Source organism: Pieris rapae, chromosome 2, assembly GCF_905147795.1.
Source record: "Pieris rapae chromosome 2, ilPieRapa1.1, whole genome shotgun sequence".
NCBI lineage: Eukaryota > Metazoa > Arthropoda > Insecta > Lepidoptera > Pieridae > Pieris > Pieris rapae.
Window position 1 is genome coordinate 4897282 of NC_059510.1, and position 27826 is coordinate 4925107.

The 27826-nt window shown below is 32.5% G+C and overlaps 1 protein-coding gene across 4 annotated transcripts in view; it reads right to left on the reverse strand.

Annotated features, from left to right (window-relative positions):
* Positions 1–252: 252 nt before the first annotated feature.
* Positions 253–27826, reverse strand: part of LOC111001001 — a 66227-nt gene continuing 38653 nt past the window's right edge. The window contains exons 1-2 of one of the 4 annotated variants that reach the window (XM_045634247.1): positions 25910–26495; positions 253–1855 (exon numbers count right to left, since the gene is read on the reverse strand). In XM_045634247.1, the coding sequence (XP_045490203.1) occupies positions 1621–1855; positions 25910–26439 (765 nt within the window). In that variant the 5' untranslated portion in view covers positions 26440–26495 and the 3' untranslated portion in view covers positions 253–1620. Of the gene's footprint in view, positions 1856–25752; positions 26497–27826 lie in introns of those variants that run through there. The other 3 variants (XM_022264237.2, XM_045634248.1, XM_045634250.1) reach the window with 3 other exon arrangements.

A 27826-nucleotide genomic window follows, 5' to 3' on the forward strand; every position in this document is an offset into this window, starting at 1 on the left:
CAACAGCTACATATAAAACTTACCCTTACATATAAGCACAGTTTCAAAAGCTCCTTTGACTAGATTCGGCTTAGAAGTGAACGATATATATTTATTATATGGTTTCCGTATCTGCTGAAACATACACGCGTCTCGATGGTTGGTTTCTAATTTATAAACAGGATTAAAATATTTACTTTGATTTGAGAAACTCATAAAATCAAAATCAAAATTAGTTAAGTATTCAGTTTAGATGCGTCTTAGGGCATGCTTATGAATGTCAAAAACGTTTACAAAATTCGCGAAAGAGCAAAACTACGCCATCCTTTATATAGCCATAAAAACTAAATTATTACCTACACCTGTCGTCAGCGTGACCAATTGAGGGAAATAAACAAATGAGTTGCAATATTTAAACAATATCAAACTGGTTTAGTTTTTGTCTATGAAGTGATACAAGGATAATTTTAAATTTATTAAATATTTTTATAGATAAAAGTAAGAACCCTCCACGTTAAATAATATAGTAATAAAAGCTGTGGTACTTATATTTTTGGGTCGAAGAGTGTTTAGGGGTCAAACATGAATTGCGTCATACTTTGAGAGAGCGATTAAATGTCACAAAGAATAGAAGAGGTATAAAATTTGCTACTTTTAAAATGTATAGTTTTTATAAAAATAATTTTCAATACGTATAAAGGGTTAAAATTATTTAGACGATTACAGATTATAAAAGTATTGTTAGATTTTAATATTCTCTCTTTACGATTTTAGGATGGATCAATATTTGTATGATTTTATACTACATTGGCTTTGTGTGGAAATATAGTTTTATGGTATGACAAATGCAAATATTTTTATGATAATAAATCATATATAAGATTATTTTACTTAAGCTTCAAAGAAAATATAAATTCTCAAAATTTTAAACATTTCTGTTACTTTCGTTTGAAGTTTACATTTGACTCAGAAATGAATCTTATATAAGTTAGCATAAACGTCTACACATCGAGTACTGATATTGTACTGTACTGATATTTAAATACTATGTATGCGTTAAATGAATTACTGAATACACTCTGTGGTAAAAACAAAACATCTACGTGTCATTTATTGCGATGCCAAGAGGCATCAGTAATGCATACTTTTATAACAAAATGGTAAGTAATCTCAACATAAATTACAAATAATATAAGAGAATTTCTTAAATAGATCTATAATAAATTTATTGTTGTAGTAAATGGTAAATTAAACAGAGATTTTTAAAATTTGATCCCATGTGTTATATGAATCTTATTTCATTACATTCAGTACAAATTATCTTATATTTACGTGTAACATTTAATTTTAATTTTAAATAAATTAGCGCAGAATAATAGGCGACTATGCCTTTGAAATAAGAATACATTTTTAAACTAACATTCCCGAGTGAACGAGTTATACAAAGGAAACAGCAAACTGAAAATCAAGAGATCAAACAGTGAAAAAGTCATCAATCAAAATATAGCTTTACACTACACATATATCTCGGACATTAACAATACCTACTGGAGTATCCAATCTCCAACGAGTAACAACGTTATTCACAAATTCACATAAACTATCTAGATAGTCCATAGTCAATGCAGGCGTGTTGCGTAATCACGCAGGGCCTGCTAATGTTGTGCTCACCGGTACAGAAGCGTTATTGGATTGTCCATAAGGGGTTTCCAACGGTTCTGGTGGTTCCTCGGGTGGCGCGGCAGCCGGCCTGATGTTATCAAGCCTTGGACGAGGGGAGTATCGCGGCGTCAGCGCAATCCCGCCGACAACTGGGTGCGATTGGCGATTCCCGCCTGAAGGACGTCGTGCATCAGTCGCTCGTTCTCCTGCCGTACTGTGGACAAATATAACAGCTGAATTGCTAACTGTATAAACCTTTATTAGAAAGTTGTAGTCCTATTATATATTTTAAATCGATAAACGATTCTCCGTTTCATTACTTTTGTGGCTAAACACTTTCAATAAGGATAAGTAAAATCTTTAAGTTTCGAAGGTCTTCGGAGTGAGAGAATGATTCTTAGATTTTTTAAAAGTGTTTTGAAATGAGTAATATTCTGGGTTGGTTCATGACCTCTTTAGTTCACGTAGATGTCCTAATAAGGTGAACTTTCCTTAATCCTATAGATTTGTATAACTCTAGTTTTGTCTGTAAATTATTACGAACGGATGTTTTGAGCTTCAATACAGCATTAAGAGAAAAATGCACTGCAGAAATAATTATGAATTATGTTCACAACGGTCACAACAGATAGTTTTCACCATATTTTACAGTACATCAGGTAATTTAAAAATTATGGTGATAAAAACGAATATTAGTACAAAAGCTGCAAGAAAATTAGTTAAATGTTAGTAATTAAACTTGATTGTGGTACCTATATACCACGATTATGTTAGATTTACAGCTACGAACATTTTATAATATATAGTACGTATAACGGAGTTAAGAAATATAATAAAGTATTAGATGACCCGTTGACAATTAAATCATCAACACATTAAAATACCTACCTCAGATTTTTGAATCTGTTTCAAGTTATCAATCTAAGAAGCAAATAGCCTCCCGTGCCTAACAGACGCCGTCGACTGTTTGGGTCTAAGGCAGGTTTCCTCACGATGTTTTCCTTTACCGATAGCTAATTTTTAATGCGCACGCAGAAAGTCTAGTGGTGTACAGGCGGGATCGAACCTACGACCTCAGGGATGACAGTTGGACGATGAAGTCACTAGGCCAACACTACTCATTTACATATATTTGTGTCAAAATATAATAAGAATCTCATATCACAAGTATGAAGAATTCCTGAAGGCATCTATATATGACTACCCAGTGCTATTTTTTTGTTCTAAAATGACAGGGCATAAAATGTCTCAGCTAGAAATAGTTTTTACATTTGCTGAATCAGTCGAGCCAATCTCGAGTTTTAGCGAGAAAAACTCACAGAATTTTTATATATACAGATTATTTGGATGGTGTCTTTAAAATTGTAACTAAATGACAACGTCAAAGATACCGTGGGAATGAAAATAAATTCAAATAGTATATCCGGCGTAATCAGAAAGCTGACCTATTTTTATTCACCCATCGGTTCATAAAAACATTTCATTTATGTCAAGAATTATTTCTAAGGATGACATGATATCATTACGACTGTTCATTCTTTTTATACCGAAAACCCTAAAGGGGAAGTTGGTAATACGAAGTGGTTTTATATGTATCATGGCTCCATCTGCAGACTGATAATAATAATAATAATTAGCCTCTTATCCTGAACGGCTTTCTTCTTTTTTTGTATAGTGGTGTCTGTTTATCCTCCAACAATTTCCATTGTACTCTATCTCTAGCATCCCTTCTCCATTTTGGGATTTAGTGTTGCTATGTATAACTTGTTTTCATTGCTTTTGTTTTTTACTCTTGTTAGAGGGTGATGGTCTAGATCTTCCTCGGGGACCAGCAGTGGTGGAAGACATTTTGTTGATTGTTTGTGTATATAATTCATTGTTGGTGTATTTATCATTTGCAGACTGATATCATTTCCTAATTAAACTGATTCCACATCTATATAGAATATGAAAGAAAAACTAAGGAAACATAAAATGTAGGCTACAGCGTTTGCTTAAGTTCATATTTAATATTATTGCCTACACTTTGAATCCCGGTGAAACAAAAAATAAGTCTTCAGTCCTCACAGTAAGTATAACAATGGAACAAATGCAGAAATATATCCGCCATAAATAATATACTATTTATGTGCGCCCTAGTAATTTTTAAAGCCAATAAAACTATTCATTTGATTGATTTGAACTAATTTACATCATAATGATGTCATGCGAACTAAAAATAGATTTACAATCGCAATTTGCTTGACTTCGTATAAGTAGAAATATAACTTACGTCGATAGATTTAAGTCCTCAAAATAAAATATAGAATTCTTTTGTTAACAAAATTCAGCGTCTCTACTTTTAATACGATTTCAATAAACATTACACAAATTTGTGAATTATGGTACAGCTCCCGTCTTTGCCGGGGGCGAAGTTCAAAATAGAACTACCTACTTATCGTAAAATCGTAAATCATAATTTGTAAATATCATTACGTACAACAATAAAGCAACATCTACAAATATATAGAATATGCTCCACAAAGAATTACATTTGTTTATTTTGACAGTTCATTTTGGTGATAGAAACAGTTTTTTTTTTGATCGACATGAATAAATTGAATCGAAAACCGAAACAAATTGAGTTATAAAGTCACTATTTAAAATAGTCTGATGAAAAACGATTTATGGATATTCAAATAAGTGAAAAATGTATGAACATTGCCCAATAATTTTTACGAAATTTAAATTGTCGATATAGATTGTAAAGTCAATTTATTTTCAGTACATATAATTGGTTGGTTTTGCTTCTATTCTAGATGAGTAAAATAGCTTTAATAATTAGTATTCAGTTATATCAGTCATCGGTTTGTGAGTTTCAACTTAAATTACTAGTTCAAGCTATAACAGAACAGTTTGAAGATTCCCATATGAATGCCGAACCATATAACTAAAGACATATTTATACATCGGTTCTTAATGAGAGCTCCAAGAGTAATTTAATAGAGGCCTTTGAACAACGCAAATTCGATACCAGGTTCCTTTTACTGTCACAAAAACAATTAACTCGGACCAAAAGTTTCATTCAACGGTATTCAAAGTGTAGCAAAGCGACATTAATTATCCTAAACAAATAAAGTTAGTGAAGTAAGGCAAATGACGAGACTTTTATACGCCACGGCGGGAAATTAGGGATAACACTGTTAAAACTGCTGGGTTAAGTGAACTCCTGTCAACCTCCAACGGGGCAGACATTTCTGTGTCTATCCGTTTTTCCAGAAGCTATCTTCTCCCTAACCCCTTTAAGGATAGCAATTAAGTTGAGGATTTGGTCTATAGTATTATATAGTGAATTGTATAATTGTATTGTACAAAACAGTGTCACTATCAACCGTCCTCCAATTGGGATTGCCGCTGGGCGTTTATATATATTTTTTAATTCTAGCGTCTTCTGGGCGAAGGCACTTATATAAATAAGCGGCTTAATAGATTTATTGTTTTAAATGTACATTTGTTTCATTATCAATTAATACAAGTCTATTGTTTATAAGTATGCAAATATGCATAAATATGCATGTTTTACTAAATTAAAATACATATTTAAATATACAAGGTAATGTTTCAATGCTTACTCTTAATGAAGTAATAACGACTATTTCGTTGTACGAATTACGTATTTTTACAACATATTGTACTACGTCCATAAAATTAACGGTAAAGAAAAGATTATTGGCAACAAGACCGCCACTTGCACTTGGTATATCTTCTTGCACGTCTATGTATCAGAAAATTCATGTAGAGTACGGTCTAGTATTATATACATTTTTATAGCACACAATACAGTATACAGCTCAGAAGAGTATTAAAAGATGTTATTGAATACCCCTATTTTATGGCGCCTTAAGTCATTTCCGTAAACAGCTTTTTAGTTCCGCTTTATATCTCTGTGGTCATCCACAAAGTTCTTTAGATAAAGTTTTCGCAATGGTTCGATGGATTTTGAAGATTAATGGATGCTTTTAGGCAACGCAATCTGACTTTTACAACCGAAAAACTCAGTTTGAATAAATGTTTGCATTTATCAATGTAACGCAAGGTGATTTGTTTGTGTAGTTTCCTGACAGCTTAAAGAGTTAACTGTATAACAGAAGAGATACCTGTTTTTTACGAGTAGAATAGATATACAATGTGGTGTTTAAGGTACCTACTTTGTAATGCCACGATGATATCGAAGATAAAAATCCTCAATCAATCTATAAAACATTGCTTTAAGTTAAAGTTTTTAAAGTTAGTTGTTATAAGATCGCATTGGGAATAAAAACTACGTGAAATCGCGTTTAAAATCGATAGATTTTTAAAATGCGCAAATTTCCATTAAAAAACGAATAAACTTGCTTAAAAATAATGGTAACTACTTGGTAATACCAAAATTATGCTAAGTGAATAAAATTCACTGCTTTATCAATCTATAAAACAGTGTCTCAAAGTTGTTATAAGATCGCATTGGGAATAAAAACTACGCAAAATCGCGTTTAAAATCGATGGATTTTTAAAATGTGCTAAATTCTATTTTAATAACGAACAAACTTAAAAATATAAATTTTCATTTGACGTCACGAAACAAAATTGAAGTAATGAAAACGAAAAGAAATAATTTAAAGTATACTTGGTCAACCTTCTAGTGTTTTATTTATTATAATCTACAGAAAGTATAATATAAATGAACGTGGAGAAGGCTAGGTTTATTACTCAGTCGACTTTTTAATAGCGCGTCTGTTTAACTACTATCATTCTACAGAAACTTTTATCCGGAGATAACCTGCTCATTGCTTTACAGAAATGTGATGTTCTGGCCTCGTTCCAAAGTAGTTGCTGTGTAAATAAGTGGCCAAAACGAGCTTCGTAAACAAGGACTCTTCATAAATAGATTCTAATATGAAAATTTATTCGATTTGAAAGTACGAACAATTCCTGAACAAACTATTCTGTAGAATAATATTTTTCTGAGCAGCTGGCCCATGGTTGCTTCGGTCAATAAAGAAACAGTGTAAATCAATCTTATATTTAGCAAGTTTACGTTTATGAGTATGCTAGAAAAAAGGAATCATAACATTTTAAAGTGTAGTCTACTTTTCACTTGCTACAATTGTAAATAATGTTTTTTAAACAAATTTGTACTGGACTTTACAAGGTAAAATACAAGACATGGGCAGCACACTCAAATAACATTAATCTTTAAATGTAATCTTTTATAGAACGATAAAAACCATACAACTTCGTATAAATAAGACTTTTGTCTAAACTGTTTGTTTTACATGCAAATCGGTGGCTATCAATTTAAACATTTAAACCTCACATTAAATTCTAAGAACCGTTGAGGCTTTGATCATGCTGTTCAGCTCAATTAGTAGTTTCGGGAATATATCTGGATATCTTTATTCTATATATAATTTTATTAACAGAAAATCTAATAAATACAAAAGAAATCTATCTGGTAACACATATACCTCGGTAACACTGAAATTTTTTAGAAAATGAATAACGGCCGTAGAAAGTTGCCAATACTTTTATTGTTTTTAAGTAAATCTGTTCCCCTCTATACATCGTCGCATGCGATGGAACCACTGAGAAAACCAGTACGCCCATTGTGGCATTTTCATACACTTTCACCGCAACTTCAGGGCTCCTGAAGGGAATACCTCAAGTTTAATCTTTAGTTGTACTTAACTCGTAAAACCAATGTAAACTAAATGTAAACAGTGGCACGAGATTGGGCTACATTAAGTAATGCTAATCTCAGCCTGTCATAGCTTTGTTGTTGAGTAAGCCCACAACGAAATCCATAATAAATCATTAACCGAAAAATGTCTCGCATTAGGTTAATTTTTAACGTGTAACAATAGTTTTAGATTTGCTGCTAATTCATAAAAACAAATGACAAATGAAAGCTAAATTGTACATTAGGTTACTAAAGTGTTCTAAAATTGAAATTTAAAAATTTTTCATTAGCAATATTTCTAACTGGGGGGTTCAATAATATTTTATAATCTCAATTTCATTATCAATAAAAATGTATTTCTGTGACGGCATTATAATTATACTTAATGCCGTTTATAGGAGAACAATTAAACAGAAACACATTTGTTACGCTAGACCTTACTAATCGTATACGTAGTGTAATGATTAACTTAAAGATTCAATTTTCTGGAGACTACGTAAGTATTAAATTTAACTATTATTTCACTTTATTCACAAAGTAAACAATCTACGATTCTACAGTATTAAATTAATTTTCGTAACAAATATTTTGCGTAAGTTGCGGGAACATAAATTCTTGGGCGTTACTTACTAACCATAAATATTTTAGGAGTTTAAGGTCCAACAATACACGACACATGACATTTATATTAAAACGAATCCGTCTTTACTTTGTATAGCACAAGTGGTTGACAAATTAGGTTATTAGCAACCTGTCTTATCTAATAATAATACTAGTGCCTGAATAGGCAATATGGTACTCTTTGGTAACCTAATCTAGTTAATTGCTTTCATTTGTACTTAGTTTTTGTGAATTCATGATAAATCTAAAACTCTTGTTACACGTAAAAATGATCCTAATGCGAGAAAATTTTTGCTCAATGAATTATTATTACTTTCGTTGTGGGCTTACTCAATAACAAAACTATGATAGGCTGCGATTAGCATTTCATAATGAAGCCTCAACTCGTGCCACTATATGCAATTGGTGTAAGGCGTTTAAACGTGGACATAGCAATCTCAATGATGAAGATAACATCAGTGCTGTGCGACGCATGATTCAGAACTAAAGATAGATTCAAGGTATTCGCTTTAAGAACTCTGTAGAGCGGTGAAAGCTTAGGAAAATGCCATAGAAGAGACCCCTAAGGAAGAATGGGCCCAGTGCTTTTCTGTGGTTCTATCGAATGCAACTATGTGTAGGAAAGGAATGGAGATTACTTCGAAAAACAATAATTGGAACTTTCTACACTAAGCCGTTTTTATTTTGTAAACGTTTGCAATGTTACCTTAGTATATGGATAAAAGCCAAAGGTATTTCGAATATAATATATTTATGAATATTTTATATTATTTTGGTGACATTTACATAAATTTGTAGGTATAACTTCTAATATCTTCTAATTGCTCATCATTAAAAATGCATTTTCATTTGTAGCAAAACTTATGGCTGCATTAGGTAGAAATTTCCATATAGCTTATGTTTTAAGAAACTTTTAAAATAATTGTTTTACTTGGAATATTCATTATTAACGCACTCTAATAACTTATTAATATAATATGCCGTCCTTCGGTCTTGTTCTAAGATCCACAAGAAGTAGTGAGTCTAGACAAGCGTAATAAAAATTTACTGTCTTTACACACGGTGGAGGCACACAATTTTATTAATCATTGGTTACAGAGCGTATTACAGACTAATCAAAATTAACTACGACGTTTAGGATAGCGCGTTATTTTTCTCCTTAAAACATTAAATTACTATTAAGGCTTTTGTTTCAATTAGGCAATACAGACTTCGCGATTCAGTAGTTTTGGTTTATTTAATACGTTCAAACATTAGGTGTAGGTTCTATAGGTATAAATCGTTACTTATATCTTATATGTATTTATATATTTGTCGAAATGCTCTATGTATATTTGTGTTTTTGAACACACTTAATCCTTATACATACCGTCAGATTTGACATTGATCGATTTACGTAATATACTCATATTATTAAGAACACGAAAACAAAGTTATACGCCGACGTAACTAAGGAACTTATTACTCAAACTTCGAAGATTCCAAGGTATCCGCTTCGATCAAATTCTAGAAAATTGTTCTTGACGTGTTCAAAGTTTATCGTAACATAACAAAATTGTCTCCTTAAATTACCTTAGTAGATAATTCTTTGTATATTTAGTAAAAGATTTTCTCCTAAAGTTTTTGTATGCAGTCCCAATCGCTCGTGACATTTTAATATTACAAATATTACTTTAATACTTAAGATTTTAGTGAATGTATGGTACAACCGTCTAGTATGAAGAAAGACAAGATCAGCTTAAATAATTAATTAAGTAATTTTATCAATATCTAGAGTTATAAGGGAAGCTATAAAAGACGTTAAATAGTAGGTAACGAGAATAATTAAATAAAAAATAATATAAAATAGCGCTTTTTAAGAACAGAGCACATAGTATTGGCAGTCATACGAGTCTTACCACCGCAACCTTCTAGGGCCAAAAACACAAATATTTTATAATATATACTGAATTGAAACAATTGCAATTATTAAATAATTAGGTATTATTAAACGATATACCTTCAACTATAATTAATATCATTTTTTAGGTATTGCCAATGTCTGATATGGATGCCTTTCCATTTAATTGCAAAACTAAAATTTTATTGTATGTAAAAATTTAGATAGATGAGATCTTAAAATATTCAATATTTACTTATTATTGCATATTATATATTGCATTGCACAGGACGATCTACCAAAAGGATGAAGAAGGCCTGCCAAGGATGGAGAGACAGGGAAACAATTGGGGGAGGCCTATGTCGACTGACAACCTGACCAAAGCGGTTGAGAATAAATTATTATTTTCGCTATATAATTAGATTAAGAATACTACGGTTTGATAAGAATAGCATGTAAGTTAAAATGGTCAGCGAATTAAGGGCTTTTATTATTTTTATATAATTGCATATTCCGTAATATATATACCCCCGTATATTTCCCGTGGAAATATCAACTAGGTACGCTGCCAATTTATTTCCTGTTAACATTTAAAGTTTTAGAACAACTGAACTTTTGTATGACACTGACCACGTCATTTTTCTTTTGAATTAAGGTGGAAAGTTGAGATATTTCCTAAATTACTAAAAATAGCCGTATTTTGATGTGATTTCGTAACTAAGAACAAAAATCTATAATTAAATATTCCTGTCAAACAGTCGCACGTACCTTGTAATTAAAGTTACAGTACACAACGTAAAAATTCACGACGCAGAAATTATCGAAAATTACGCACTAACGGCTAACTTCGACGCTATATATTTTAACGTCGTAATACATTAAAATTGGTGTTATAGGCGATTTGTTTCCTTATCCAATTTTTTATCTTGCACCCACTTACATTACATAATGTACATACACACCTAAAAAAATTTATAAAACTACGTTGTCGGTACATATATGAATGCCTAATTGAAATAGCTATTTAATTACCGATTCAAAAAATTTCTACCTTAAATTAATATTTAGTACAATTCGTTCCATCGCCATAAGCCGCAACAAATTGTGCACAGACTAAATGATCGAAAGTGTTGCATAATTCAGGTCACAATACAAAGTAAAAGATTTACCTATTAGATAAAACGTTTTTATATCGCATGTTTCAGAATAAAAAACGTATATGTATTAAAACAAAACATATATATTATACAATATGTATTCAATTCGGTTGATTTATTTAAACTTTTATTGGACAAGCGTTGTTTGTTTTCCGAAATGGAAGTATCTTACTTTTTGAATAATTTGAATTTTTCGCTTCTGATCATGATCTCCTTTAAAATATAGCGGGAATATTCCTTAAAACACATTCTTTTTTTTTACTTTGTGTCGATATTGATGTATATGAAAAAATTATAATTAGAGGCAAAAAACGAAGACATGATTTAGTTACTGAGTTTATAATTTTTATAAGAGTCGCCAGAAGCTTAATGATATACCTACTGTTTAGAATGTATGTAATTTTAGTTTTCTTATTAAACGGATCTTTGTAGAATATTTAGATCACAAATTTCCAATCTTTATTACTTTTAAATAAATAAAATTCGTTATACCATTACAGTAAATGTCTATTTTCTTAAGGTTTTTACTTAGAATAGTAGTATAATGTAATGGACATTATACTTCGACGGCAAGATTTTGTGAAAAAGTCTTTTGTGTCTCGCACAGCAATAAATCTATTGGTTTATTTCGTCCTTTTAGGATTATGCCTTATCGGTCTGCGCACCTGGTTGACTGAAACTAAGCTTTATTGAATAAATACTTGATACCTTCATTTCTAAATAATATGACACATCTAAAAAATATGCGAAAATGATATTGTCGACGTGTAGCCAACCTTTACTTTGATTAAATTACATAGCAACAACAAACATTGAAAATTAAAAACAGCTTAATGTAGAAAGTTGCCAATACTTTTATTGTTTTTCGAACTAATCTCCATTCCTCTCTTTCTCTGCTCACACATCGTTGCATTCGATAGAACCACTGAAAAAAGCACCGGGCCCATTCTTCCTTGGAATATCTTTTATGGCATTTTCGTACGCTTTTACCGCATCTTTTTAGCGCGCGTTTATATAATAAGCATCGTCGTCGTGAAGGAGGATCCTGCTTTGTCTATTTTTTTCCAAGACAACAGGGAAACAGCGACTGACATAACAGTCAGTAACTGTTCTTCCATCTCCTAGCACACCATCGCAAAATGTCCTTTCCGACCAAAAAATGAGGCAATCATCTTTTTTCCTCGACTTCCTCCTCTCTTTATCTTAGTTGGCCGTTTTCCTTTTGATCCTCGAAAGGAAGCACCCACTGAATTGGTTGGACCAAAACACAATTTCTTTTGGTCTCTGGTAGATCGGGTACATTAGGTTATCAAAGAGTTATAAAATTGAAATTCAAAAAAGTTTTCATTAGCAATGTTTCTAACTGGCCGGTTTAAATGTTTAGAAAAACATTTTCAGTGTTACTAAAACTACTCTACTACTAGTATATAGTGTGTTGTTGTTCTTTTCCTTTTAAATATTACTATCACAGTCTTAGGTCAAAAAAAGTAAGCTTCAAAATTCTAAACCTGCGTCAAAACCCGTTATTACTTCAAAATAATTATTTACACACTACAGAGACGTAATAATCATTAGTCTTGTTCCTCTAATTTCTGTATCTGTTTCTAAATAGTTTGTTTTTCTTCATATCCGAGTAAGTTATTCTATGCCTACTATTGTCTACATACGCCGTGGATTTGTGGAGCAAGACAATATGATTTCTTAATATGTAATGTTTTCCTTTACGAGTCTCAAATGTGCTCATATAAATTTCTTTGCATCTTTTCTTTACTATTCTTAATTCATTCTTAAACGTTATCACGCATTCAAACATCCAGGTATGTTATAAAATAAAGCGTTTTACCTGCATAATATACAGTATTGTATTGAAGACAAAGCCTTGTTTGACACTCAAATCTAAATCATTTCCAATGACTGTCAAAAACTCAAAGCGAGAGCACACTCAGAGGCTTCAATACAATATACAATGAAGACACGAATACCTTTGTGAATGACTGAGATCAAGAGTCAAATAAAATGTAATAAAATAAATAATTAAAGGTTATATGTGACTGCCATATTAATTTGTTTACTAGATGTATTTGATAACTCAATGGAAATCGTTATTATTTATAAAGCTACAACGATATTTGTTTGGTTGCTTTTTACTTGCCTTTTCCCGTGTTTTACAGCTTATACAAACACGGCTTGATTCTTGCCAAAAACAATATTTTTATATGCAAAATAAAAAAATATTGTTCTAAATATTTTTTATTAATTTTCAAATACAACCTCCTGCTTTATGTATTAATGTTTTTAATAAAATTAAAAATTCGTGCTATAATTAATGTGGCTTTTCCTTATTTTTTTTAACCAATAGAATTTTTGTGCTTTGATTATCCTAACCCATTTGTTTACTTGGACCACACAGAGTCTAGTCCATTTCTAGTGCTCTCTGTACGGGGTAATTAAGAGCGACGACGGCCAGTCGCTTAATCATTAAGATATAATATCTTAGGAATTATTCGAGAACGACATGAAACTGACAACGAACTGACTAACTGAATATGGATAAGATTGCGATGTTTCTTTCCCTTTAACATTATAATTTTACTTCGATTTGCCACAGAACGTAATATATAGTATGGGTTTCGTATGGAGTTTGAACCTTGCCTCCTATATGAAACAACTACGCTACATGTTATACTTTAAGTATATACTAGTATTCCTCTGTATGTGCTGCTGATAACGCATAAAGAATTACAAAGTATGGCAATAAAAAGTACTTTTTTACAATCAATATTTCATTATGAATAATTAATAGTATGCGTTCGGGCAACGTGTCAATTACATTTGCACCATTTGGTATTACTTGACTATATAATCAATAAAAACATTAGGAAACACGCACATTTCTGTTCACTTATTCGACGGTAATCGTATTTTTTTATATAATGGCTAATATATAAAAGGCAAACGAGCCTGCGGGACGCCCAAAAAGGCAGTCGTCGCAGCCCATAGACACCCATTTTTAGTGGGTGCGTTGCCGGCCTTTAAGGGAGGAGTAGCTCGTATTTTGAATTGTTGGAGGTCTTATCTGTCAAGGAAGATCCCCGCCGGTAGTCGATACCACAATTAGCAAAAGAAAATGCCTTGTGAAAAGTCACCGTTTACTTACTACTGACTAGCTTTAAAGACAGAAATATGAGAATCCTTTTTCACAGATTATATATTAGGGCGTCTTTGTTAATTGATAATTAGGCACTAAATTGAAACAAGAAACTTTCATATTCTGCAACAATTCGGCCACCTCCCACCACTTTAACGCACCTTGCTCAAAGTGTGAAGCTTTTAAGCTATGAGGAACTATTTAATTTTTCTGTTGTTCTCAGAGTGTAATACAATTTATTTTTTTCTTAATTATAAGCCTTAATAATGATGTAGACTCGTGTCAAGCACACAATTTTGTTTGCATAGTAATGACTGAAAAAGTATTTGATGACCGTTAAATTCCCTAAGTACTATTTTTTTACTATTCCTATCAAGCATTTAAAGTATTGAACTTAAGTTTACTGAATACGCGCCAAAGATTACTTGAATTAAGGATGACTCATATAAAAATTCATTGAAATCTTTCCATGTCAATAGCCCGTACAAGCTAAAAGGCACTTCATTTTTCATAGCATCATAATTCATCCATGATTTATGAATAGTTGTGGTTACATTCGATTTATGCTCCTAGCCATGTCGGCGGAATAAGAATAAAACATGTTTACGATGTTCAAAACTCCACTAAACACTTTTTCTGTAATTTATAAGAGTTGTATTCTAATTAGTTAGTTAATAAAACTTATTGTATGAAACGTTTATAATATTTATCTATAATATTCGTTAATACCCAATCACGCTCTCGGAATCATCCTTGCTTGTCTAGCATGTAAATAATGTACTAAGGGCATTGTAAAGTTAAATTGCACTTATTGAATCTTGATAAAATCAAACGAATAATACATTTTATTCCTAAAGCAGCCTAAAATTTGTTGAAATATTTTAACTTTCTTTTAGGCGAAATATAAACGCTTAGTTTCACGTATTTCACTCTAATATCCATGATATTACAGTCGTAACAATTGAAATAGAACCGTTGAAGTGAACTAAAAATGCAACTCTCAACCCTGACAACGCATGCTGCGTTCTAAGCAGCATTATTTTGCAAATTTTTTTTTAATAAATTGTCCCTGCACAGACAGATCATTTGACGTTTCAATCAAGCCTAACTAATAAGTAAGTAAAGTTTAACTTAATATATTAAAAAGCATATTTTACATATTACAATGTCCAACAATACTACTTAAACATACCTATTTTTGAGTATATGTATATGATTTTACATTTATGATTTTATGATTGAATGATTTTAAGTCCTAGGTAAAGGAATTGTTAAGCAATTAGCTAGTGAAGAATTAAAAGCACCCGTGTACATTAAATTTATCAGGCAGGTAACAAGTTTCAAGCTAATGAAGCGTGGCGAAAGGCTTTCACGGCTCCAATCGAAGGCTTTTACTTTATATCTTCATATAGTTTGACTTCTGTTTTAGACAACCATTAAACTACCTTCCAGGTTGCGTAAACTTTCTGGTGATATATATGTGTACAAAAACAGCTTTAGTAGTTTTCATTTAATATATTTTTTTATAATGTACTAGGACGTCATTACGTCCACTTTCCGAAATCAGACCCTATAGGTATATATATATATACTATATACAGAATTTATTACAATCAAATAAGACTATATTTATTATATATGTATATAAAAGATAAAGTTTTCAGAAAACAAGCATACGATTTTGAGAACAGCAAGAATGTTTATTTGAAAAGATTTTCTTTAAACAAAATTAACACCGTAGGATTTTGTAATTTTTGCAAATTGATTATGGTTAAAAGCTGTTTGAGGTTAAAGAGGGTCGGTAACGAAGGCCTAACTTTTAGTGAGCTTTGAAGTAAGTAAATAAACGACAAAAGATGTATCAAAGGTAAGAAATAGTTTCCAGATAACATAACAGTTATATACTGTACGGTCTGGGTGGTTAGTTACATATTTTTAATGTTATTAAATTTAAATAGGTCAATATATAATTTTAAATAAATAGAAACAAAAAAAAACCTATAAGAATTTTACCAACTAAAATTGGTTTATTTAAACCAAAGTACTGCCTTTTTTATACACCAGCGAGTAACAATGGGTTCTGTTTCTATTTATTAATGTTTCTGTTTATACAGACTAATAAAAAACGGAATTCGCAAGCAATTGGCTATACATTATTACAGGCCTTCAAAGACATCTTCATAAATTACTCATAAGTAGCTATGACTGTTATGCGATTATGCGGAAATGCACCTGAGAAGTGTTTTAGTGGATATTGGTCACCTGGCACTCTGAGTTAGTGAGTTAGCTGGTTCTGAAGTACTTTTAAAACTTATACACTATAGTAGTGTGTTAACTTATATGCTTTTATATTAAGTTATTTATAAAAATAATTTTAGTATTGTTTAAATATTGATAAACTAGATAAACCACTTTTATTTGTATATAGAATACGATAAATTGAGTACAATATTGTTTTTCATAACACACAAATATAGAGTATTTACAATATTACCTACATTCTAAAAATAATAATTAAAAATAAATAAATGGACATTAAAGTGAATTAAATAAAGTGTAGCAAACTCATAAAAGGCTAGAATTGTGTACAATGGATTTTCAGTGTAATATTTTTTGTCGTAAAGTTAATATGAGACTATATTAAGCTTGTTCTACTTTTAAAGCACTCATTTTGAGGAGGTCTACACTTTCTATTGTTTTATGTAAAATTCTTCTTTTACGATAGATAAATAAGGCCGGAAGGACCTTAGGGCGAATGTTTCATAGTTACGACCTTTTTCGTACAACCTCCATGATTTCCGACCTCGACTACAGATCTATAGAGCTGTGTATTTGTTGTATGTCCGAGGTGGAAATACACGCACGGCAATAATTATTGGTGTATGAGACTCGACACAGTTCAGACTCTTTACGATTAATAAGACGGGTGAGCAACCTCGCCACCTAAAAAGTGCCTAAGCGGGGAGCAGGGGTCCATGCGTTTAAAAGAAGGGATGATGACCCATCCCTGCAAGTACTGGACCCGATCTCCCCTAGCTATTTGTAAATGCGTATGGCCCGGTCTGTGAAAGATGCTTGCTGTGTCAAGCATCCTCACAAACCAACAATGGGCGTGAAGAGGCGGACGCAACCGCCGCATCGCATGTCGGGAAGCGGATAAGGCTCTGCTATTACCGCATCCCGCATAAGGCGATTTTTAGTGGCACCTTGGGGTTTTAGTGGGTATGCACAATGGCGAGTCCCACATAACCCTTCTGCACCAAGCAGTCGAAAGTCGCGGAAGGGTATGCGCAATGCATTTCACCAAGTAAAAAAAAGGGTGACCAACCTCATGAAACTAACTTCGGGTAGATGCGCATTCGCAGTCTACCGATTCTAAGTACTCATGAAATACTCGTGTATAAATATTCCAGCATAGGATAATTTTTGTATATAGATTTAAAGTTGTGTAGATAAACTAACTTACAAAATACGATAAATAAAAACTTTGAATTTGTGCTGTTTTATGTACCGGACAGCACAGATGAAATAATAATATTAATGTGTTTTCAGAAGGATAAATAAAGAATACAGCTTAATTGCTTTTTAGAGTTCTAAAAATACCGCTAACTTAATGTAGCGTTCACCTCAATGAAATATGGAACTTTTTTAATTTTACGCTTCATTCGTAAAAGTTTCTTCGCTGTCTGTGAGCCGATAGGAAATTGGCGACATGTTCTTTGATATAATAGCTGTTACATGCCTACGTATTTAAGATCATATTTTTAGGAGACAATATTTGTATATTTAGCTGATAACTTTTTTTTTTATAGAACAGGGTGCAAACGGGCAAGAGGCTCACCTGATGTTAAGTGATACCGCCGCCCATGGACACTCTCGATGCTAGAGGGCTCGCGAGTGCGTTGCCGGTATTTTAAGAATTGGCACTTAATATTTATAAACGAATTTGTTTACAAATATTAAGCTAATCGCTAAGGAAACCTCTGACTCTCATGAGTCTTAAATAGATCCAACTCCTAAAAATCTCAATATTATTTCGCCAAACCTCGAACCCAAGACTGGGATAGGTGCTATCCCGTTAGAGTTAACTAGAAAGGCGTAAACTACGTTTTTGGAGTTTCACTGAGAATTCGCGTGAACTGCAACGGCGTAAAGTTTATGCAATACTCCATACATTTTCCCTTAAAAGGAAAACTATTTTGACGGTGTTCAGAATTCAGGTTTACTAATATTCTCTCTTGAATACTTTGTTATCGCAATACACTATCAATTCCATAATCGACTAGTAATACAAATATTATTTACGACCACAAATTGCTTTTTGTTGCCGGCAAAGGGAAAATTCCGCTATGACGTCAAACGGGTGTGTCCGATTGACCCTCGGGTGACACGTCTCTGCATCTTGGTAAATATTAATCATGTGGAAAACATCAGCCATGCATATATCACATACAATTTCAGCCTTCTATATACCACTAGTTGAGTCCCATACTTTCCTTCGCGTTATTTATGTAGCCTAGCCTTCCTCTATTAAAGGACTTTTATTATATTTATTTATTAAAGAAAAAAATCATAAAGAGTACATGATATATAAGTGTATAATTAGAGTAATATATAAAAAAATGTATTATATATATATATATATTAAGCGTTTATTTACTAGAAAATATGTGAATATTTTGAAGGTAGTTACAAGAACAGAAAATGTCTGAAATTTTTAATGTCTTCAAAAATTATGAAGAGAAAGTTTTCTATTCATACATTTGTACACATTATTAACTAAGATTTATTTTTCTTTCGGTCAAATTAAACATAGAATATAAAAGGAAAGAACAGAAATTTCTCTATTGTAATTTTTAATTGGATCAATAGATTCGAACTTTATCGCTTATATGGTGAACACTGTTCTATATAATCCTATGTATATAAAACGATGTCATCAATAATTTTCATATCTATTAATTGTTCATACTGAATACAATAATATTCGTAATATATAGACGCCAAAATAAGGAACTTGGAAAAATATACTTTCTTTCTAATGAGTTTTTTCTTTAAATAAAACACTTGATAGTATACATAAAACATTAACAAATCATGAATAAAATAAATGATTAATATTAAAATAATTAATACCAAATAATTTCAGAGATTATCGCAATTAACTAAACAAACTCTTCAATTATACAATACTTGTAGAGATAATTAAAGGTCGCCTAGAAATTTGTTTTCGCGAGACGTGAACTATATTGATGCAAATGCTGTACGTGGAATAGACTAAACGAGACTAAAATTAGTCATCTACTGTCTAAAATCAAAGATCATGATATTGAGCAGATTAAATTAATAATTAATAATTATTATTGTACTTACGTAATTTTAACTATTAAAACTTGTTTGTTACAAAAGAAATTTTTCGCACTTTTCAATTTTAACAACTTTCTCAAAAACCGTATTAGCACTATTGATTCAAGACTATATATTTACACCGACCTGGTGCCCGCGACTTAGTATGTGCTGGATTAGTATTTCGAGTAGCTTATATTGGTATAGCGTAGAAGAAAAGCTGCTAAAGATTAGACTATTTAAGAAAAACATTTCCATCGTACATTTTTTATGTGTAACTCTAGCGGTTTCGCCATACACACAAAACAATAATCTGTCCATACATAAACTTTCGCATTTATTATATTAGTAGGATTCTTATGCTCAAGTGTCAATTCTTACAGTCAAATTATTCCTGTTGTTGCACAACAAGTATAGATTCGAATTAAGTATAAGACAGGTTAGAAGATATTGCTTAAGATGGTAAGTGAATCCTACTAATATTATAAATGTGAAAGTTTTTAAATATGGATAGATGCATTCACTAAAAATCTCAAACAACAACTAGTCAACCTGTTCTAAGCTGATACAGAAAATATTCTTATTGTGCTAAAATAGTTTAATTTGTGTTTTTTAGAAATCATAAAGTTTAGTTAACATGTCAAATGCATCAGACTAGCTGCTTACAAGTTACAACACAGGAACTTCTAGTCTGGGGGGCTAGTGCATGTTATTTTACCTGAATATCCTGTCATTGTGTAATATATTTTTTTTCTTTTTATTTATTTATAAAATAAATACATTCTATAACCTCTAGTTGCTCTTACAGGTTAAAAAAAATGATTTACTAAATTAAAGATTCTTAGTAAAATTTTACATAAATAAGCTTAAATTATATTCTTTGAACGCTTTCCCCAAATTGATACTCAAAGTCAGTATTTTGTACAAATGCTAGTCAAACATATTTATAAGCCCCTTACCTACTGTGGAACTTGACAATTTAAACCTCGATTTTCGGTAATTTACATATCGAATTAACTAGCTTTGCTAGATACCACGGATTTACAATGGCGCAGTCAAAGGCGCACGCATATAATATCGCCGAAAAGAAAAAGGTTCGCACACGAATGCTATACACATATGTGCGTGCATATTTTCATATCTATTGTAAATCAGTATTTAAGTACTCATTACGAGCTTGTTTTTACACTCTTATATTTTAATACTAAACAGAATGCACGAAATTGAAACAACGTATTTTTATATTTTATTGTACTATAAAAAATTTAAAGGTATGGTAAACTGCCTTGTCGTTGTTCGGGTTTTTTTCAAATTTGCTTAGAAAATAATGCAATTATTGACGTGCCATTTCATATATTTTCACGTATAAGTCAGTCACGTTTTATTTTCTACACCGAACGAAACCTCCCTATGTATCACTTGGTACACTCCTACATTTTAATATTAAAGCGAAGACACGGAATTGAAGCGACGTATTTAAAATTTACTTTTACTATAAAAAAATGTAAACCTCCTTGCTCTTATTCGAGTTTTTTGAATTTGCTTAAAAACAGTCACGTTCTATATTCTAAATAGTTTAAACGAAGCTCCATTTCGGTCCGCTCCTGAGAAGAGGCAATTTAAATGGGTCGGTCACATTGCCCGCGTTTGTAATGACAGATGGTTCAAAAAGACTCCCACGTTATATGGCCCAATAGAAAGAAAAAAGAGGACGCCCACCAGAAACCTTGGAATATGAAATAATAGAGATAGCGGGGTATAATAACATAAATTTAATGTAATCCTGATTATAGTACTAGTTTATTTAGGAAAAAAATTACTGAATAAGTTAAATAAGATCCACTCAAGATTTTTTGTTGTTATTCAAGTTACACGGATAATAAAGGTCTCGAAAAATTTATAATATTTTTGGCGAAGACAGAAAGATTCCTTTTAAGATGTAGATTGCGTATATTTTTGTAGATTGTCATACAGGTAGTGGTATTATTCAGATTCCGTTTAATTGATAATTCTTATTTATAAATAGGATGGAGGCTAGCACGACATAAGATATTTTTTGATTCTAGCGGCAACATTTAGAGTCGAGATTATGTACGTTTCTGATTTTACGTAAGTCATATTTTGCGATAATTGAGAATTGTTGTTTAGCGGGGTTCAAACGCACAGAGGGTTGGGTTTAACCACTACGATAACACTGGTCTACCAATTAATTTTAAATACAATTAATTACTTCGTATTTAAGTATTCACAAAGATTAAATATTTCAAAGTTTATAAAGAATTCGAAATGTTTTGAAGTTGAATATTTTGCGATTCTAAGTCAGTGAAGATTAAAAACTTACAGAGGTATAAAATATATCAAACAAAGATTTGCCAAAAATAACATTTAGGGTCTGTTTCACAATGGATAAGTATTTTTGCGTTTCACGACTGTCAGATAGCGCTATTCCTCATGAAACACGAAGTTCTTATTCAAAACTTTTATCTTCCAAATAATTTATGTGTTGCATAGCTATTTGGTAATTTAGCCATACATTGTGAAACAGACCCTTAACCTGTCAAACTTATCAATAATTATAACTGTCACTATCGCGATTTTTTTTAATCTTGAACCCTAATCCACCGAACAGTCAATGAATGAGCAGATTTATCATTTAATATATTTAAGTGTTTTTATGGAAGGTATTATTTACATGACATTTCCAATGTATTCAGTTTGTGTGTAAAGCTTAGCTCAGCCTGAAAGGGACCCACCCTTTCAGGCTGATCCCGCGACTCGCGCAAGGGCGTCTCCTGTGAGACTCGAACCTCGGCTTGGGCTTCAGCGTGCGACTCTCATACCTGAGGTCGTAGGTTCGATCGCGGGCTGTCCACCAATGGAATTTCTTTCTATGTGCGCATTTAACATTTGCTCGAACGGTGAAGGAAAACATCGTGAGGAAACCGACATGTCTTAGACCCGAAAAAGTCGACGACGTGTGTCAGGCACTGGAGGCTGATTACCTACTTGCCTATTAGATTTAAAAATGATCACGAAACAGATTCAGAAATCTGAGGCCAAGACCTAAATAAGTTGTAGCGCCACTGATTTATTTATTTATTCAAAGTGTAAACGAAAGACAATGGACAAAGACTAAAACAATATATTAACGTACATTAGTGTGGTTTCTATTAAATATTTTAAATACAAAAATCTTCTCAAGTCTCAATCTGTAACGTAATTAAAGGTAAAGGTTTAAGAGTTGATTTCGGAGTTTTATTTACCTCAAACCTCTGCAGTATATAATTGATAGCTTTATTTTTTAACTGTTAACGTGTTTACTGTAAAAGCATAGATTAGTTTGGTTCTGTTGCAATTTCGATGTAAATGTTCATGACGAAATATCTGCAGCCTTTTAATGCACTTTTACGGTAAGAGCATCTTGACTTACATTTAGATACTTTAGTTTAAATACTCGACAGGAAGTAGGTCGTCCAGATTTTAAGGACTATAGAAAAGGCTAATTTTATTTATTAGCAAATGTAAAAGGCAGAACAAAAATCGTACTAGTAATAATTACGACATACATTAATGATATCAAAATATTAATTAGTCACCGAAATTCCCTCTAATTATTTTACTTAAAAACAAATCAAAAACAGTTAATAAAATTGTTCTTTTTCTAATTTACTACGTTATACGAATTCTGTTTCTATGAAGGAATCAGTCACGCTCGTACTCATAAACAAAAGAAAGTAAAGAAATAACAATAATCAATCAACTCGAGTATAATATATTATTCGAGAGAATAGTTAAATCCCATATGTTCTTCTTTATTTGTGAAACTAATAATGTTCTACAGCGTTCACTTACTGATCTAAAAATAATAACACATGTCGAAAAAGTCTGACGTCATTGTTTATAGGGTACGTAAACACAGCCACATCCGAGTATACTGATTTATAACCGCAAGAATAAAATATCTATTTTACCTAGATTATGTTTTATAAGAAATTCGGCTCGTAAATGTAGCAAAAAAATCGAAATAACGGAAACTAGAACATATAACTGTCTCAGCGAAATTCTTTCTGTTTTATGTTGAACTGAGATTAGGATTAGGTTAGTTGTATGACTTCCATATGTCATGAGTCATGACGTATTGGATTTTAAGTTATCATTAAGTTTTTATTCTTAACATTACCCTAAACTGGACACCGCAGACAAAGGACATGGCACTTTTCAAGCGGGTCTTATTATCGCAGCGAAGAAATGCTGATTCAGTTTTTTATAATTTGCGACATCTTATATTTTATAATACTAAGTGTTTATGTAAAAAAATCACGTAAATCACGGAAACATATATATAAGCCCTTTTTCTTTATAATTAGGTTTAACATTTGTATTTAATTTAATAAACTAAAAAATCTTCTTTTCTTTTGTTTGGCCGCACTTTAAAATCCATTAAAAATCCACTTCAGGCGTACTTCATTCAATTAAATTTCATTTGATTATTGTATATTTTCTTTGGTGAAAAAAAGTTGAAGAAAAGGTTAAGAAATATAATAAAGGGGAACGGTGAAAACAAATATTACAGACCGAGATCAATGTTGATAACGTTCAGTAAAGCCAAACATCGCAGGAAACGTAAATAATAAATCAAGTCTCTGGGGTATAAGAATCACTGAAAATCGTGATATTTATTATTATAAAATTAAAACGATGACTTCATTATCCGTAGTACTTAAAGCTTCTTAAGTGGCAAAGCTGGGTGAGAGTTTCTTAAGTGGTTTCAAAATCTCATTATTTGTTAAGTTTTCTTGAAAATCAAAAAATTCTATATTTTTTTCTGTATTTTGTTAGCCTGCGAAATATAATTACATCCAGACGAAAAATATTTGAAAACCCATTACGATACGAGAAACATTTAAATTTCAACCGCATACGCGAGTTATCCTCGACAATATTACATTATTTCGAGACATTTCGAGCTACGTTCATTTAAAGCTACGCTATAATTTGATACAAATTTTTACGTAATTTTTATGGTTACGTCTTAAGAAATATCAACCGTAAGCTCTGTTTTTCATCCTTGTTTCAAACTCCTCTTTTCATATTTACCAAACTGCTGCACAATAATTTATTTTAAGCAATATTATAATATCAAAAATTAAACACCAAGTTTTGTAGTTGCGTATTATGTATGAAATAGCGTTATTTAAGGTAAAACAGCGTTTTTCAATATATGTTTTCAACATTAATAACTAAAATTTTGCCGAACCTAGGATAACCCAGGATTTACCTAATCCTGTATATATTAAGTTATTTTCCATTCACATGCGTATATGGAAGCCATGAGATACAATATAATCAACAAACAAGTAAAGCTTTTAACTAAACGACCCGTCTAATTTAATAACTGTGAAGTGGAATCCGAGTACTGAATATTAAAATATTACATTTTTAATACAGTGTTTCTAAAAAAAACCTTATTTAATGTTACCAGTGGGTCCTAAAATTTTCTATTTAAATTTTTAACCTAATAATAATATACATAATACGTTGGCGTTTTTTAAGAATCGTATTGATCATTAGCAAATGAAAAACATAATATATGACATAGTTTTAAAGGTGTGCTCGTATAAGTCTTATTCTATCTGTTAAGTTTTGTTATCTTATAAAATGATTATATAAATGACCTATAAGCGGATGGCCACAGTGATTAATGCTAAAAATTCGCAATATTAATGACTAAGATAATGTAAGACATTTTTAAACAATTGAGTCGTGAATAAATTCTAATCAAAGATTTCTTTTGCTGTACTTAATAATTATACGGTGTGATATATAACTTTAATTAGGCGCCTTCATAATTTGGAGAATGTTCTTGAAAACTAATTAAGAATACCAGATGAGAGCTAATTTTAAATTGATTCTGATTTGAAATTTACAATAATTTGTTTTAGATAGCTTCTTCAGTAATTAGTAAGGTAATTGTATTTTATTCTTTCGCTACTTATTGAAGATATTGAAAAGTTTAGAACTTTTTTGAAATGAGTGCAGATATGATTGGTTATGTATAACTTAAACTATTAAGATCTTATAATCTATACTATAACACATGACAACTAAACATGCAGAAGGGGGTTGCGAACGTGCGCGTTGTGCTTTAAGCTCGAAAGAAGACAAAGCTCAGCATAGTTTGAAAACTGTTCAGTCCACTGTGAATTAGGACATCGCTTGGTAGTAGTGAAAACGCTACTAATGTAAATGTACCAATAAGTACCAAAAATATTGTTGGACAGTCGGCGCGGCGGGTCGTTCGCAGCCCCACGTTGTCGGGGTCGGAGTCAGTCTCATGCGAAGCGGGAGGGGCGACGGTGGGGCAACATGAACGGGGCTCACTGAGAGGATGGTGCGGCGGCACGGAGAACGTGTAGTACTTGGCTGTTTGGTTGTGAGCGCGCATCACGGAGCTGTGGGTGAGCGTCACCACCACGACGAGGATTGACGCCAGCGCCAGCATGAAGAACGAGGCCGCCACGGCTGCCACTACGCGTCGCCGCCGCGCCTCCTTGCTGGCGTCCTCTGGGGGAATCTCGGGCTCCACAGGCTGCGGGGGTGGTGGTTCTGGAGAGCGACTTCTCACACTGGGACCCCGGCTGTTGGGCAACTCCAGCGTGTGTCGACGGGGGCGTCGGGTTCTGTCGCATTCTGCTGCCGATGAGTGATGCCGCCGCAACCGATGAGGCGCACCTGACGTCGCACGACATGATGCCGATCGTAACGTGCGCACGGGCACCATCAAGTCATCGCTAGCGACGCGCGGCACTCGGCCGGAATGCACCGATCGGAAGGAATGGTCGCGTGAGGAACTGCTAGGAAAAGCTAGATCCACTGAAGCGCGAGACGAGTGTCTTGAAAAGCGTTCGCGATCGCGGTCTCGATCCCGATGTTCCACACGCACAGACATGGTGCGGCCGGAGCTCGCGGCGGCGCCCGCCCGAGTGACGGCGCCTCCCCGCCCGCCCAAGCCGCTTCGCCGCGCAATCGTGTTTACACTAGGGTTGCCATGTTTTATGGTAGACCGAACGCCTACAGCGACCACCTACATTTAAAAAAATCTATTCTTGATCATTTCTGTCACTAACTGCGCACAATTTGAAGACACGTAGATTTATAGATTAAACAACTATAAATCATTGTTACCAGTCTTAATTTATAATCGATTATTGATCACAGACCTGGCCGTTATGGAATGATTGATTACACGAATGAGTAAACAAAGTTTTTACTTTAATCGATTTGTAACATTTTTTCCGTGACTTTTAATTAGTAATTCAGTACAATTGAAATTCTTTATAAGAATGCCAAAAATCACGTCCCTTTTTGTAAATGTGAATGCAAACCCTACCGCTCCCAATAGAAGTTAGCATAAAGAAGCTTGACAAATATTTCGCCGTCGAAGACTACTTTCAAATGCATGTTGTCGAAATAATATTGACACAACTTAGAGTATTTAAATCGATTTTGAAGAGCTCCTCCACTATCTAAATACACATATGGTCTTACTACATTTTAAAATATCATGGCCAAAATGGCTGGAAAATGAGGTTAGATGGAAGCATTTACGATATTGTTCCCATTGAAGAGTGTGCAGTAAATAGAGCGAGCGGCTTTTGTTATGCGTTGTCAAGTTAAATTGTGTTGGCGGGAAGCGTAACAGATAGTGAACAAGTTGTGAGGCTACATCGACACTTTTCAATATGACGCTACGGGATGTCGACACCTGTAGACCACTGCATCACAGTAGCCTATACGATACATAGCAACCTTGAATCAGTTGCTTCAATCATGCTTACATCAATTATTTTATTTACAAAATGGAGTTTGAATTAAAACCAGTGTACTTGCCAACAAGGACGGTGAAATGGTAAAAATTGTAATGCTATGAATGTCAGAAGTATATCTATGAAGACAGTGTATGTTAGCAAGCTGCACTATGATTAGATAACTAAATATATTATGACAGAATGAGTAAGAACCTAACAACTCTACGAATCCCTACAGATTTCCCTCATACGCGTAACCTCTAATTACGATAAAATATTATTTAAAAAACACAATACCATTTACATATTATTACATATTGTATAACAAAGTGTTGCCGTATTTAAAATTTCATAAATAACATTGAAATATTATTTTTCGTTCACCTTTTCGAACCGTTTTCTGAACGCAACATATTATTTGTATATTATTCATATAAATTTAAACCTCGCTGACCAGATATAATTTGATCGGAAAAATTAAAAAATTAGAAGCTTCTACAGATATTCTTTAGACTTAATAAAACATAT